The sequence below is a fragment of the Sciurus carolinensis genome, chromosome 13 (assembly GCF_902686445.1).
Source record: "Sciurus carolinensis chromosome 13, mSciCar1.2, whole genome shotgun sequence".
Classification (NCBI taxonomy): Eukaryota; Metazoa; Chordata; class Mammalia; order Rodentia; family Sciuridae; genus Sciurus; species Sciurus carolinensis.
This window is the reverse complement of record NC_062225.1, coordinates 75757414-75773649: the sequence shown is the minus strand read 5'-3', so window position 1 is coordinate 75773649 and position 16236 is coordinate 75757414. Positions and strand designations below refer to the sequence as shown.

The window sequence follows — 16236 nt, the reverse complement described above, 5'->3', positions numbered from 1 at the left end:
CCTAGAAGACAAAATTCACCACATCGATGACAACTCAGCATGATGTGCTACCACCCAGAGAACTGGGCGCAGAGTGCGCTGGCTTGCCCTCAGAAGCAGCTGCCTCGGGGCTCCGCAGAGGGAAGGCTGACCGGTGGACTGTGGACAGGGCCAGGGAGTACAGGTCTGAGGGATGTGGGGTGCAGGGAGGGACAGAGGTGGAGCAGCACAGGAAGGACCTCAGAAGCCAGTGAAGGCCATGGACCATGACCCAAGGGCAGTCCTGATGGGATTTCAGTGGAGACTGAGGCCCTGGATCTGCCACTTGGGAAGCTCTTGAGGAGTAAGTGAGGAGGCATTTTAGGAGGCAGCCATGACTCGGTGCATCTAAGCCAAGGTCTACTGTGGACTGGAGTGGAGGGGACGGACTAGGAGAGAGTGAGGACAGTTAGGACTTGGGCATGGGTGGAGAGGGGTTCATGGCAGAAGATGTCTGGGCTTTCTCCTAGGTTTCAAGGCAGGTCACACAGGGTCAGGACTGACCTCTCGTTAATGTTGTCTGTTCGGAGGGTGTAGACTCGGTCAATGTGAGAAATGTGGAAGACAGGCTCATCGCTGGAAGGGTCTGTGGGCAGTTTCACCAAGACTTCATTCAGGAAAATGGGCTGAAAGAATTAGGGCCAAAACACATGCAATGAGATGGGCCAGCCGCTCCACTCACCTACGTCTAGAGTCTGTTTGTTCTGAAGAGTCTTGTGGAGAAGTAGAAAGGAGTCAGTCTGTTGTTTAAAGTCTTTTACCCAGGAAGAAATAAATGGCCTCCATTTTGTAAAGGTAAACATCCAGGAGGATGAGGTGCTGCTGCACTGAGGACAGGAGCTCCGAGTGCCACCGGCTCTCCTCTGCACACTGACACCTGCCCTGAGTCGGGCTTGGTTTATAGAGACCTGATGCTTGGTATGGACATTTGGGACCAGGTGTCACATTGCCAGGAGTGATGCTGTCAGTGGACAAGGAAGACCTAACACACTGGGCTCCTTCCCCTGGGAAGTGGCCAAAGAATAGTGAGCCACCTGAAACAGGCGAAGAGTGCTACGAGGGCAGGTCCTCGAGGTGAAGGCAAGGCCTCTCTAGGACTGTGGTGCTGTGCTGGGTGGGCAGCACTCACCGTCTTGTACATTTTGAACTGAGCATTGGACTTGGAGCTGAAAAGTTTCTCAGAGGCGGAGGAAACAGCAAACTGCTTGACCATGTAGGTAAGAAGCAAAAAGTCATTGAAGAGGAATCCGTGTAGCTCCTTATTGCTCTTGGTCTTGTATAATTTCCCACTGTGCAAGAGCTTCCGGGGCCCCAGGCAGTTGGTGAGGGAGTTGAAAATAAGTTGCTTGAAGAGAAAAAAAAAAAGGCATTTCATAAGTCCCCCACAAACCACACCAGCATCCCTGAGAGACCAATGACCTGGGCCTGAGGGTGCTGTGGTAGAATTTTCTAGGTGAGAACGTAGTTGGAATCATTGCCTCTAATCTAAAGATCTGTACATGGATTACTCTTCCAAGTCCTAGCTGGTCCAACAAATATGGATACATATTTACACTCACAGAATACTGGTTCTACCAGCTGAATTCAAAGAACTCAGAACAAAACTCAAATTGTCTCTCCTTAAAAGACAGGAAGATGACAATCCAAGAAGGAAGGCAGGAGGTGAGCCTGAACAGGCAGAATGGAGGTGTGTACTTTGCATATTAAGGGAGGGCGTGGAGCTGGGTCCCCCCAGAATCTGCCAGGTGGCATTGGCTGAGCAGCATGGGCCTCACCTCTGCAAGACCTTCACACTGGACATGCGCCTGGATCCACTCCAGTCGGTCTGAATTTTCCTTTTCCCGAACTCCCTCGTTCACTTGAGAACAAAGCTCCTCAGCCCGCTCAAGGGACAGCTTCAGGGAGGAGTGGTCCACATGACTCTCTGGGGTGTTCTCCAGAATCTGGAAGACAGCAGGAATCTGTGCCTTTCACCCACCCCCCAGCCGCCCGCTTGACCACTGATCCACTAAGTGTTACTGACTATTCACGTGGGTGGGGCCGGCCTAGTATCTGGAAATATCAGAGCCAACAGGATCATGGCTTCTGCCCTGAGAAGTTCATAGTCCACAGCCCTTAGGGATACAGGGACAGGTAATGTGGTGGAACAGGGGGTGACAGATAGTCTGCAGATCTGTGGCCCTGACTAGGTCTGGTAATAGGCCATATGTTAAAGGGTGCCTATCCACCCATAATTTGTCATGTACCTTAATTGACTGCAGTTTTGCAAGTGTATTAACTTGCTGAAGAGCAATGGTTCATAACATTTTGGGGGTCAAGGATCCTTTGAAAATTCTGATGAAAGCAACGACTTCCCTGCCACAGGAGAAATACAATCAAGTTGCAGCATGAGCATGTGTGTTCAGTCCATTCTGAAGTGATTTTAAACTACTAATGTTACATGCAAACAGAGACCAGAGCACGACTTTGTGGGGTCCCTCTGGAAGTTAGAGGCCCACCACCAGACCACTACTGTTTAGATTCTTGTACTGTTGTCAGATGAGCCACAGTCCTTTGTTTATAAGACCAAATGCAAAAAAGTTTGAAAGCCCTAAGTTCTTATTCTGTACAGTTTGGTGGCAAATCTGACTTGTAGGTCTAGGTTGGCACACTTGAAGCTCCCTGAGTATCTGGCTGCTGTGAATCTCTACAGGTCCTGTGCAGACATTTGGGCTGCCCAGTGTGACACTCACACTTTTGATGAGCAGCGGGTATCGGGTGATCCTCTGCATGGGCTTCAGTAGGAAGCTGGAGAGGGGCATTCCTTTACACCGAGGGTCTGAGGCCAGCTTCTGCAAAACAATTGAGAGGCTTATGAGGAAATCACTGCCCCAATTGAAACAAAGGAAACGCTGGCCCTACCCCTGCTTTGACCACCTTCAGATTTCAAATTTCTTGTAAAAACTTGGGAACCAACGTGATTCATACAGGTTAACAGCTGGAATCCCTCAACTCATGTGCTAACAAGCCCAGAGGCAGCTTCAGGCTCTTTCTCACGTGCTGTTGGCAGTCTGTGTGGTCAGTCCTCTTCTGCTTCTGGAACTACTCTCCCTGGGCTGTCTTCCTGGCCCACTGGCCTTTGGGTCTTCATGTCCTTCCCACTCCTGACTGTAGCTACTACCAGAGGCCCAGCATCTGTGACCCAGACATTCTCTGGCACTCCACCCTCGCATGTGACATTCCTCCTTACCTGATGTCCCAAAGGCACTTGAGTTTCAACATACCCCACAGGAAGTCATCTTCCCTTGTGAAAGTCATCCTTCTTTGACATGCAGCGGCCACCAACCCCCGAGCATGTCTTGGAGTTGTCACTAACTCCCATCTCTGTCAGCTCTTGACTTTCCCACCCTGGCATGTCCACTATCTCTACTTTATTTGAAACAATTGCTTCCATTTATTGAGTACCTGCTGTGTGCTGGGTGACAAAAACATGAATTTTGCTGAGACTGTTTCTGTGGCCCCTTCTTGTGGCTGATTCACACCCATCTCTTAAATCTTGGGTCATGCTTCCCCTTGGCCAGGTTCTCCCTGGGATGCCTTCCCTCCTTTCCGTGACTCTTCTCTGGCCACCTTTAGCATACACTATATTTGTATTGGGCAGTGCAGGTAGAGGCATCACTAGTCAGGTGTCTCTGTCCCAGGTTGTGAAGGCTGGGAGGCCAAGGACCATATCCTGTTTGCTCCTATTCCTGGTACTAGCACAGTACCTGAAGAGAGTAGCTAGTACTCTAGAATATTCATTTTTAATGACTGAAAAATATATTCATGATTATTTACCTAATTATTTCCCCATTATCAGACATTAAAACTGCTCCTCCTTTGTTTTTGGATAGATGTCTATCTATACGTGCTGCTAGAACAAGCATCTTCATACTTTTTACTTCTTTATGAGTTTTAAAAAGTAACATTTTGGGATATTGGTTATTGCTATAATAGATCCCAATATGCAGTATTTCATGAACAAAAAGAACCAAAAAGAAGTGTAAAGAAAAGCAAGAAAACAGATTTTGCTTCCATTTCCCTCACCCTTTTAACATGTATAGTAATAGTTTATATTACTGAACAGTATCAGTGAAAAGAATTTTTCCAAATGTGAGGTTTTAGTCTGGCAACCAGCTGTACAAGGCTCACTGTTGTATTGTTTCAAGGAAGTTGGTGGCTCATTATATTCTACATAGTGTTCTCTTTCTGAGTACAGGTCTAGCTCCCCAACCCCTTTGGTACTGGGGATTGAACCCAGAGTTGCTTTAAAACTGAGTTACATCCCCAACCCTTTTATTACTTTTATTTTAACACAGGTCTCACTAAATTACTAAGGGTCTTGCTAAATTGCTGAGGCTGGTCTTGAACTTGCAATCCGCCTGCCAAGTCACTGGGGTTACAGGTGTGCTGCCCTGCCTGGCCTAGCATTACATCTAGTGTTTAATTTATGACCATGGCATCATTGAATCAATCTTTATTGCCTCTTCTCATCAGTTTCTGGAAGCTTCAATGACATCTATGCACACTTCTAGTATACGTACAGGATCATAGATATGCATTTTATGCATTATGATAATTCCTGGTATCTTTCTACCCTACTCTTATTTCTTTTTGTCCCAGTTGGTTTATCTATTTATTTTGTTGTATTTTCTTTTGTTTGAGACACAGTCTTACTATGTCACCTGGGTTGGTCTCACACCTGTGGGCTCAAGTGATCATTCCACATCAGCCTCTTGAGTAGCTAGGACTACAGGCACATGCCACTATACCTGGCTAACTACTTATCTTAAATTTTATTTGATCTTGTTGCATTTCACACATTTTAGTGTGCTACTTTATATTCCTTCAGGAATAAGATGACTACTATATAAATACAATTTGAAAATTAAGAAAGTAACTTTATAAATCTTTCTTTGGGAAAATAGCTGATAAATAAGTTTGCTTGAAAAACAAAACACTCTGCTATTTAATAAGCAAAACCATGGTCCCAGTGCCAAGAAAAATCAGGTCTACTGAAAGGCAACAAACACAAACCCATCAAAAAATTTGGTCCATATTTGTGTTTTCTTTGGAAACAGAGGGGGACCCCGTCCTCAACTGCTGAGATTCCCACGGGGCCATGTACACTGCTGTTTTCAGTTCAGAAGGGGGCTGGCCTGCCTGCTATCCCAGCAAAGATATCTGCAAGGCCCCAGATAGTTACCTTTAAAAATTCTTTGAAGTCTGAGTCTTCGTCTGTCTTCTGCTGCAACAAAGCTGCTCCATTAAGCTGACAGCTGCAGAACCGGATGTAGGCCTGCATGTGGGAGAGCTCGGCGGCCAGGATGTCCCCAATCATCTGCACTGGCATCTTCTCACCCCCAGTCTTTTTCCGTACCCGCAAGGCCCTGCAAATGACATGTTCTTACCTTCTGTTTCTTGGTGAATGTCCTTGGCAATTAAAGTTTGAATGACATGGGAGACCAATGGTAATGACACCCAGAGAGCTACCTAGGACACCTCTGGCACTGGGAGGGAAAGGACAGCAGGAAGGGGAGGCAGCATGGGCAGCTTTAGAGTTCTGCTGGCCAAGCTAACCAGGGGGAAAGAAAAGACAAAAATGAAGTCTATACATGTGGGTGTCTTAGGTCTATTTGGTTTTACTTTAATTTCTTAGTGAAGTTTCTTCTGAAAAATCCTAACCAATTCAATTGAACATATGAAGGGAACTGCCACAGTCCTTAAGGGGACAAAGGGCACAGGAGCTGCAGAGGCTAGGGTAGAGGGAGAACAGCAGTGTCTCTGAGGAGAGCAGGGACAGAGCCCAGGCCCTGACTGCCCACCCTGCCCCATGTGTAAAGGATGACAAGTGACTCCAGCACTGGGAATTTCACACGGGGACTTAGGACACTGCCAGACTGGGTGACTGCATCTGGGCCATGAGTGGCAGTTCCTCCCTGACTCTCACTGTCCTCCTGCCACAGCGAGTATTACATTTTGGAATCATACTAATGTATGGCTTGCTTAATGGTTTAATCTTCTTTGTGTAATCAAATATTTTGTTGTATTTCTTGACTTTCCTCAATGATTGTGTATTTTACAGTGACCAGGCATTTTCTAAAGCCTGAGGGAGCAGAAACAGTTGAAGGTTCCTTTGTGAAGTGGCCCCTGCAGAGGGGGATGCGCGACAAGGTCAACGTGGCGGCAGTGACCGGAATGCTCATGACTCACTTCAGCAGCTTCGTGTTGGACATGATGAGCTCTTTCCAGTTAACAAATATCAAGGTCATTTCTCCTTCAGTGAGAAGGCCTGACTCCGCCATCCGTTTCTGAAAAACCTAAGGTCAAAACATATAAGTTAACCTCAGTGTGGAGACACACCCTATGTGTGCTCTGAATTAAAGTGTCTTCATACATTCAAACTAGTGAGATTGTGGTATTCTAAATAAGCATATTTATGACTGTTAAATTTTAAACTGCATAATTTCTCTACTTTTTGCTATTTGGGTTCTATCAAGGGTGATTCTAAGGACTGAATCTGGTAACAGCCACTACCACTGGAGATTCTCCCACCCTTCTCACAGGGACATTGTGGAGGCTAAATAGGCCCCAACACAGGGTGTCTACATAGTGAAAGACCTTGCAGAACTGAGGAAGCATGACTGTTGTTGGACTGAGCATCCCAGAGTTCTTGGGAATGGTTTGTGAGAAATTCAGCAGAGAAACAGAGTGTGGCCCCCAAATGATCCCCAAGCAGGTGTGGATCACAGAGGTTGGCTGACTGAGAGGAAGGAATACTACTCGCCTACTGCATTCCATGTGTACAAATATGCAGATGTGTGTGCACACATGTGTGGTATGTATACAGTTCTCACTGAACTTCATACATGATATAGGTAAAGGGAAGTGGGTATTAATTATTCCCAGTTGACTCAGGAAGAAATAAAGGCTTATCAAGTCATTTGAGCAAGGTCACAAAGCTAGAACATGGAACAGCTATAATAAAAATTCAACTCTTTCTGATTCTAAGTCCAAGTTTCCACTAAACAACTCTGATACCTAGGACATGACTTTAAAAGTCTTAAGGACATAAATGGGCTGGGGTTGTAGCTCAGTCACAGAGCGCTTGCCTAGCATGTGTGAGGCACTGGGTTTGATCCCCAGCACCACACAATAATAAATAAATAAAATAAAGGTATTGTGTCCATCTCAACTAAAAAAAATATTTTAAAAGAAGTCTTAAGGACAGGATGGTTATCTGGATCCTTACTGAAATCACTCAAAGGCTCTCCTACTGGTGGTGCGATGAAATGCAGACTCCTTCCAGAGGTTCAGAGGGCTGTGAGATGTGCCCCTGCTGACCTCGCTTGACACTTGGGCCATACTGTACAATCTGTAGGCTCCTAACCCCAACATACCTTGCCATAGGAACTTTCTTTTTCATCTCTGTTTTCTGGCATAGTGCTTTGCACCTGGTTGGTTAATATTTGCTGAACTGAATTCAAAGTGGATTCACGGAACTAAGATATAAATGCTATGAACTGACACTCTCTAAAGACTGAAGATGCCAGGATATTCCTAGAGAATGACCCTAGAAAGACAGTCTGCTCCGAGGCTGCCACTAAGGACAGGAACGGCTCTAATTTCTAGCTGTGCTTTCATCAACAAATTATTTTATGCCACTTTGGATTTTTTAAAAAATAGTATTTTAGTTGTTGATGGACCTTTATTTATTTATATGCAATGCTGAGACTTGAACCCAGTGCCTCACACATGCCAGGCAAGTGCTCTACCACTAAGCCACAACCCCACCTCTGTGCCACTTTGTTTCTTCACTTTATGTAGCAGTTCTGTGCTTGGCCTGGTGAGGGAAGCAGAGGGAATAAGATAGTCAAGCCTTCTGGGAACTTCCATAAGAACAGAGCACCCACAGAGCACCTGCATGAGATGCAGGAAGGGTAGAAAATGGATCTGGAGCAGGCCTTGCTGGGAGGCAGATGCAGACAGATGCTGTGCCTGCTCTGTTCTGTAACAAAGATCATGCCAGGTGTGTGCTGCACCTGTGAGGTGCACATGTCCTCTTTGAGTAATTTATTTAAGACATCTTCTCACCTGAGGGCTTTGAAACATTTACTGGGAACTAAAAAGCCATTGAAACAAAAAGTCTTTTTTTCCCATCCAACATAAACTATTGCAAAGTGTCTCTAATGAGGACAACTTGGAGGTTAATGGTAACATTAACAGACACAAATATAAACCAACAGTAAAGATATATTTGGAATATATTTTACAATTTGATCCTATTTATTTTTTCTAAATTGATAATGAACATTAGGTAAACATCTCTACCACTTTGCAGTTACTCTGGAAATACCAAAGTTGACGAAAATGTTAGGTGTCAAAACAGCAGTGTAAATATAGTTAGGTAAAAGTGTGAGGTCAAGTCTGCTTTGGAGCCTTACACCCGCTCTGTACCCTGGTCTTTCCTTGATGGGCTCTACCACATCAAACTATGGCATTTGTGTGCCCTCTTGTTCTCTCTTTGCTCTGAATGAGCTAAGCCTGGAAGAGAGCGGATACCCTCGTTAGACTTTCAGTCCTTCAACACTACCCAGTTGGCACAGACAGCATTTTGAGGCTGTGCAAGTCCCTGCCCCTCTCTGTGAATCCACACATCAAAAGTGAGGTCCAGCTATTCAGGAGGCCAAGGCAGGAGGATTGCAAGTTCAAGGTCAGGCTGGGCAACTTAGGAAAACCCGAATTCAAAATAAAAATTAAAAAAGGTCGGAAGGGGATGTAGTTCACTGGTAGAGTGTATACCTAGAATAAGCAAGGACCCGAGTTCAGTCTCCAGCATTACAGAACAAAACAAAATGTGATGCCTTGCTCTGCTTCTGAGTGGGGGCAGCCCGAGCATGACACCTGCCATCCCCCACAGAAAACAGCAGACACTCCTGAGCTGGCAACAGCCCCTCACCTCGACAACAAGCTGCAGATCATCCATGTACCGCTCTTCCGTCTGAATCAACTCATGAATATATCCCTGTCTTTTCCTCTCGGTTGGCTGCATTGTGTCCAGGGCTTGGAGATCAGCACACCCTGTGGGAAGACAGGGTAGGGCTTAAAATATTATTTTAGTTGTCTTTGTAGAAAATAGTCATTTATCAGCAATATGCTAGGCTGACACCCTTTTGAAAGAGTGTCATACACAGGCAGAGTACTGATCGACTGCTTGAGTTAATGACCTACCACTCAGTGCGCCAAAGCCGTAAATTAGCAACATCTGTGATATTTCAGTGTGCTCCTGGTTTCTTTTCTAAGTAGCAATGACAGAATTAAGGATTTTTAGAAAAGACCTCAAAGAGGTAACTATGCTGAGTTTGTGAAGACTCTCACCATCTCAAGACATTTTTTAAATTATTGAAATGTTTTCTAAATTGCAGATCATAAGCCATCATTGGATTATTATCAATTTAGTTTTTTTAAAATACTGGTCAGGCTAGCATTACAAAATTAAATAGACTATCATGTGCACAGCTTTGTTAAGTATTATTAAAGTTATCAATTATATATGTATTTGGGGATATAAAATATATTTCTTACTTTGAGTTACTATTAAAAAGAAGTCTGAGAATCACGTCTCTAGATTTCTCAGAGGAATGTTCTAAGGTTAGGATCTGGAGATTTCCAAGACCACTGCCTTAAGCCACAGGAACACAGGAACCGTAGCTGTGGGTACACTGCAGAACAGCCATGAGTGACTGGGAGGGAAGTCCTGAGCAGTCTCACACCAGGGTGAGAGGTACTGCATTCACTTTGGATCAATTTATAGGCACATCAGGAGCAGAACTAGATGTCAAACTGTGAAGTGACATATTTCAGAATCATTCATCAAGTAGCTGAGGGCTGGTCTGTGCACAGTGATACAAGGACTATCTCAGGAAGCTTCTCTGCTGGCAAAAAGCAAAAGCAGATAGGTGGAATAAAATATGTGGGAGTCCGCGGTTTGAACTGGGCATCCAACAGACCAAACCAATAGAGAATTTAATCACAGTAACTCAGTTTTGGTTGATTGCAGGAGGTCCTGTAGTCAATTAAGTTAATAAGCTATAAATGACTAAGTAGTTAAGCAGTGATCAATTGACAACTTGATGGAGTTGTAGCCAATTAGTTGTTTTCTATGCTTTGCTTCCATTTTTCTATAAATGCTGTCAGATCCTATTACTGGTTGGACTTCTCAGAACCTGTTCTGATAGCTACCTAACTCGTAAATTGTTTTTGTTTTTTTATTTCTTTGCACTAGTAAACTAAGTTTCATTGGTCTAAGGAATTTTTCTCTTCTAACAGCATCCAGAAAGCTACAACACAAGGCAGCAAGTAGTGTGTTTCAGAAAACCGCGCGCGCATGCGCGCGCGCACGAGAGAGCGAGAGCGAGAGCGAGAGCGAGAGCGAGAGCGAGAGCGAGAGAGAGAGAGAGAGAGAGAGAGAGAGAGAGAGAGGAGAGACAGGCAGACAAAATGAAGTGTGGATAATCTTTTGTAGTTGAGGCAATTGGGAAGGGTGGCAGGGAAGTGTTCCTAAAGCAGGGCCTTGGGACCTCACAGGGAAGCCCCAGAAGTAGAACATGTAAGGATCAGATTTGTGAGTGTGTGAGGCACTGGGGATTGAACCCAGGGCCTCATGCATGCCAGGTTAGCATTCTAGCACTGAGCTCCATTCTCACCTGCCATTGTTTTTTTTTTTTTTTTTTTTTAATATTTTGTTAGTTGTCGATGGATCTTTTATTTTATGTATTTACTTATATGTGGTGCTGAGTATCAAACCCAGGGCCTCACACATGCCAGGCAAGTGCTCTACACTGAGCCACAACCCCAGCCCTGACACTGGTTTGTAAAGGGAGTTTCTTTTTTCTGCTTTCTTCTGAATTTTTATAATATTTTGTATGGATTTGGGTTTACAGATCTAAAGAAGATAACTTTTCTATTTTCTGCAGATGGGGACAACAGCTTTTAAAAAATTACTCCCACTGTGTGCTGGGCAGGGTGGGGGATGTGAAGATGGCAGGTTATGTGTAGTGCTACCAAGAAGTCACAGTGCCACTGTCATGTTCAAAATCAAGTGTTTTGGGGGGCTGCGTTTTATTCTGTTTTGTCAGGGAGATCTGCAGAGGGTGACTGAGTGAGGTGAATCGGGAAGGCTAACTGGCACAGCTGGGCTGTTGTGCAGCAAGGCCAGACACAAGGCCAGACGCCTGTGGCACCACCAGGCACTGGTCATGGCTGAGGGAAGCAATTAGAACAGTCCCCAAAACCAAAGGCCGAATGTTTTCCCTGATTAGTGGAAGATGATATATAATGGGGGTGGGGGGCGGCGGAGCGAGAGAAGAATGGAGGAACTTTGGATTATGTAGAGGGAAATGAGAGAGAGGAGGGGGCGGGGTATGAAAAATGGTGGAGTGAGACAGACACCGTTACCCTATGTACATGTATGATTACACAAATGGTGTGAATCTACATCGTGCACAACCAGAGAAACGAAATGATGTACCCCATTTGTGCACAATGAATCAAAATGCAGTCTGTAAAAATTAAAAAAAAGAAAAAGAAAAAAAAAATGGTTTCTGAAATTACCCCAGCTCTTACCTAGTGTTTTACAAACTTCAGTCATTTGTGTTTTACATTTGAGTTCTATTATTACTTACTTAATATTTTTCTCCAAATTTACTCATTTGGTTAAAAATATTTTTCTCTAAATTCATATTTGAAGTTAAATGTGCTTGTTATGTTTCTTAAAGTCAATGAATACACAACCTTTAAAATAAAATGGGTCCACCGGGTACTCTTGCATTCCATGCCTCATGCACCATGGATGCGCGCATCATACTCTGGGAAAGAGCGATTTATATTAAAACTCACTAACAGTGGCCTCTTTGGAATAAGAGCTTGGAACAATGGGAACAGCCTCAGGTACTGAATCATTACAAGGTACACATGTAACGTGTTCATCAATGCGCATGGGGACAACTCTTGTCCACTTGCCTAGTGACCCTTTGCATTTCATTACAAGGGCTCTTAAACTTCTGTTCTCTGCTCACCTGCCCTCGCGTCACAGTTGTGGGGGAAAGCAGAGACGCAGTGCCCCCATACTTCCTCTTCCGGCATCCTAACTGGCCCTCTCTTCCAGGACCCTCCCTCCCCTTCACAACGAATCTGCACTCTTCACTGCTTCCTTCTTACCCTGTGAACAGGGTTATGTTTCTCCCGGCCCATTATTTAAAAATAAACACAGCACTCATCCTTCAACCCTGCTCCCTCCCTAGCACCTCTTTTCTGTCTCACTGACAAAGTCACAAGAAGGGTCTCCAGTGCTCCCTGCCACTTCTCTGATCCTGCCTCCTGCCCCTCACTCTTGACACAGCTCTCAGGAAGACAACAAGGACCTCAGCATTGCCCAGCTCAGTGACCCCTCCTGGTTATCGCCATCTCTACCTGCCCACAGCACTGGCGCCTCAGATGAGCCAACTCTTGGGAGGCTGAGTCTCTTCTTTCTCAGTCTTTGTGACTCCCCTCTCCTTGGTGCCTGCTTCTACATTTCTCTCTGCCTGCCACCCAGCTCTCTGCTCCCCACAAACCAGTAAATACCAGAGTAGGATATGGTTATTTCTGTCCTGCAAGGTCAAGTGAATCTGGGCCATGTGGCAGACTACATATTGCTCTCTTAGGGCCATAATGCACATTAGTCTAACAGGCTCTGACAAGTCCTGCACTAAAGAAGTATTCAATTTGATGAACTCAGAGTTGCTAACTCTCTTGTTTTGAGGGGAGGGTGGGTAAATCTTTTGAGGAACTGAGGAATTTGGGATTTATGGATAGAATATACCCCTTTGCCATCTCTATACCTGTACTGTTAAATATAGTAGCCATTAGCCACAAGTGACTACTGAATGCTTGAAATGTCACCAGCCCAAAGAGACATGCTACAGATGTATAACACACACTGGATTTTGAAGACTTGTTTCCAAATACGAGTAAAATATTGCATAAGTAATATATTAATTATTTATTGGAATATTTTGGGTATATTTAATTAAACATCGGAAGTAATTTCATCTATTTCTTTTTACTTTAAAAAATGTGATTGCTGGAAATTTAAAATTTATATATGGGGCAGTGTTTTTGACTCACATTAAATTCCTGTTGAGCAGCTAAAGCCAGTCACCACATTTTTTATGTTTCTTCCCTCACAAAATATTTAGTTGCAGACAGAAGTGCTACTCAGCACGGGGCTCCGGGGCTCCATGGTCTAGCCCACCACCTCCTCACCGGCCTGGCCGGGGCTGAGTGCTCCTGATAGGTGTGCACACTTTCCGTGGCCCTGCTGTTTCTCCTTCTGTTGCTTCCTCTCTCTATGGCCTGGCTCTCCACATAGAACCAGCTTCTTACTCTACCTCCGAGGTGTAGGTGAAGGGATACTACTCTGGGGACACCTCTCCCGTCCCCCTAGACTTGGTTCTCCTTTGTGTTTCCATGGCATTTATCTTTCTTTTTTTTCTTTTTGATCTATTTTTTTTTTTTTTTTTTTTTTTTTTTTTGCGGGGGGTTGCTGGGAATTAAACCCAGGGCTTCCCACTAGTTAAGCACGCCCTCTCCACTGAGCTATGCTTTTAGCCCTTGTCTCTGCATTTTAAAATGCACATAATCTAACTCACATTGTTCTTTATGTATATATTTTTTTCAGTTGTGGGTGGACATGTATATATATATATTTTTAGTTGTAGGCTGTAGTTATGGTTTGAGTTTCAAACCATACGTAGAGTCTATGAACAAAGAAAAGGCAGATTTAAAAAGAAACAAAAATAAATTTTTTTTTTATGTGGTCCTGAGGATTGAGCCCAGTACCTTGCATGTTCCAGGCGCACGTTCTACCACTGAGCCACAACCCCAGCCCCATATTGTTCTTAATCTTTACAGTATGTATATCCAGGTTTCCCACCAGAGGTTGGGGACTTTGTCTAACACAGGTCTATAATATCGGACACAGTGCTCTGACCACCAGGGGTCAGGCCACATTTATTAAGTGTCAGAATACTGTTCTTGTCTCATTTGTTCCCAGATTCACTTCTCCCCTTTGCCTGCTTTGGCCTGGCTGCAAGGAAGACAAGCCTGCAGGTACTTTCTCTAGGCTTCCAGTTTGGTTGGCTTCTGCCTGGGTTTGGTCAATGAGAAGAGGTTCTGGTAGGAGACTGAGGATCCTCCCACAGAACAGTGAAATGGTTAAGAAAGCTTTCTGCTTCTGTTGGGTGAAGAAGGAAACGCTGGGCTTACACATCCTGGAGTTCAAGAATTCCTCAACTGATGAATTAATATAAAAATCAGCCGTTGGCTGGTGATACCCTGAGGGTACTTGGTCAAAGAAAATGTACCATTGGTTTGGAGGATCACTCTCACTACTTTGGTTTTCAAGCATTTCCACAGAAAACCTAAAGATGACTCAAAGAAAAAAAATGACAAAAAATAAAGGATCAAATCCACTATAAATTAAAAAAAGAGGATTAGAACTTCCAAAACATAACAAAATGTAAATAGAGATGTAAAATATATATGTTTAACATAAACTCAAGACCAATGTGAAGAGTTTCAAACCATAAGTAGAGTCTATGAAAAAAGAATAGGCAGATTTGAAAAAGAAACAAAAATAACAAATATTGTCCTGGACACATCTGAGGAAAGAATTAATAACTCTGAAAACAGTCTAAAGAAAGGAGTGTGAAGGCAGCCCAGAAAGAAAGAGATGGAAAACATAAAATGGAGTTTACAAGACACAGACGGATGTGACCCAACACATACATCTGATAGAGGGCAGGATAAAAGAAAGCAGAGAGGTAATATTGAGATTATTATGGCTGAGACTTTTCTAGAATTGATGATATAACTCCTTCTAATTCCCTAAAGGAAGAACAGTGATTTCTGCTTAGAAAAACAATAATAAATCCATACTTAAACTACAGAATGCCAAGGAGGAAAAAAAAATGCTTAAATAGAAAAGAAAAACCAGAATAATCCCACAGGAACAGCTATCAGAGTGGCTGCACACCTCGATACAACATTACAGAATGTAGAGAAAAACAGTTGTCAATCTAGAAACTGAATTATACTGTCATTCCTGAATGACAGAGAAATAAAGATACTTTCAGGCAGTCTGTGGGCCTTTACCACTAATAGACATGACTGAAGGAAATATTAAGAGATGTGCTTCAGGAAGAAGGAAATTGACTAACAAGGAAAAATGAGATATAAGGAAGACTGATGAGCAAAAATAGTAGAAATACATGAAAAATCAAATAACCATTGATTATATAAAGTCCTAATAATGGCTAAGTTGGTGGGTATAAATAAAAAGTGGTTGAAACACAAAAACATAGTAACCTGAAAGAGGAAAATCACTAGAGATAGATTATTCTGTTTGCATTGATCATGAGAAGATACCTATCAAATTTAGACTTGGTGAAGGCAAACGCAAGGTAAAAATGGAAAGGTAACTACTGACAGAATAGTCAGAACACACAAATTCCAAATCAGTACAGGGAAATAAAGAAACTTGCTCAGTGCAATGGAAGTCTGTGTTGGTAGAACAAAAAGAAGCAAAGAAAATTCATGATAAATGGAAAAAATACAATATGATAAATAGAAAAAAGTATTAAATTGTTCTCATCAATGAAAATGGCTTAAATCTGTCAGTAAAAATAAAGATTTTTGGATTAAAAATACTAAAAATAGATATGTTGGAAGTAAAGGGCTGGAAAAAGCTATTCTTGAACATAAATTCCCAATAAGCATCTCAGGAGTCTTCATTAGCAAAAAATTAGGATTTGAAAGATATGCAGAAGGCAATGTCAATATTTCACCCGGAAAAATAATGGTTCTAATTTGTAACTAACAGAAAGACCTCGAAGTAAAATATAAAATGAACAGAATTATTCCCACCCTACTGAAATAAGAAAAAGAAAAATTAGACACATCTAATCATAGTAGTAGAGTTTAACATCTCTTTCAATGAAAATTCCTAAGACTATGACACTTCACAGAAGAAGATATACAGGTGATCAACAAATATATGAAAAAGTGCTCATCATCCCTAGTAATTAGAGAAATGAAAATTAAAACCCTAAGATTTCATCTAACTCCAATAAGAATGGCTATTATCAAGAACACAAGCAC

General features: G+C 43.1%; 1 protein-coding gene across 3 annotated transcripts in view; it reads right to left on the bottom strand.

Annotated features, from left to right (window-relative positions):
* The window catches only part of Itsn2 (intersectin 2), a 131689-nt gene that overhangs the window by 5511 nt on the left and 109942 nt on the right, over positions 1-16236 (bottom strand). For all 3 annotated transcript variants that reach the window (XM_047523601.1, XM_047523600.1, XM_047523602.1), the window contains 7 exons: positions 8996-9117; positions 6250-6356; positions 5243-5426; positions 2751-2849; positions 1794-1961; positions 1148-1363; positions 523-644 (listed from right to left, as the gene is read on the bottom strand). In XM_047523601.1, the coding sequence (XP_047379557.1) occupies positions 523-644; positions 1148-1363; positions 1794-1961; positions 2751-2849; positions 5243-5426; positions 6250-6356; positions 8996-9117 (1018 nt within the window). The remainder of the gene's footprint in view (positions 1-522; positions 645-1147; positions 1364-1793; positions 1962-2750; positions 2850-5242; positions 5427-6249; positions 6357-8995; positions 9118-16236) is intronic.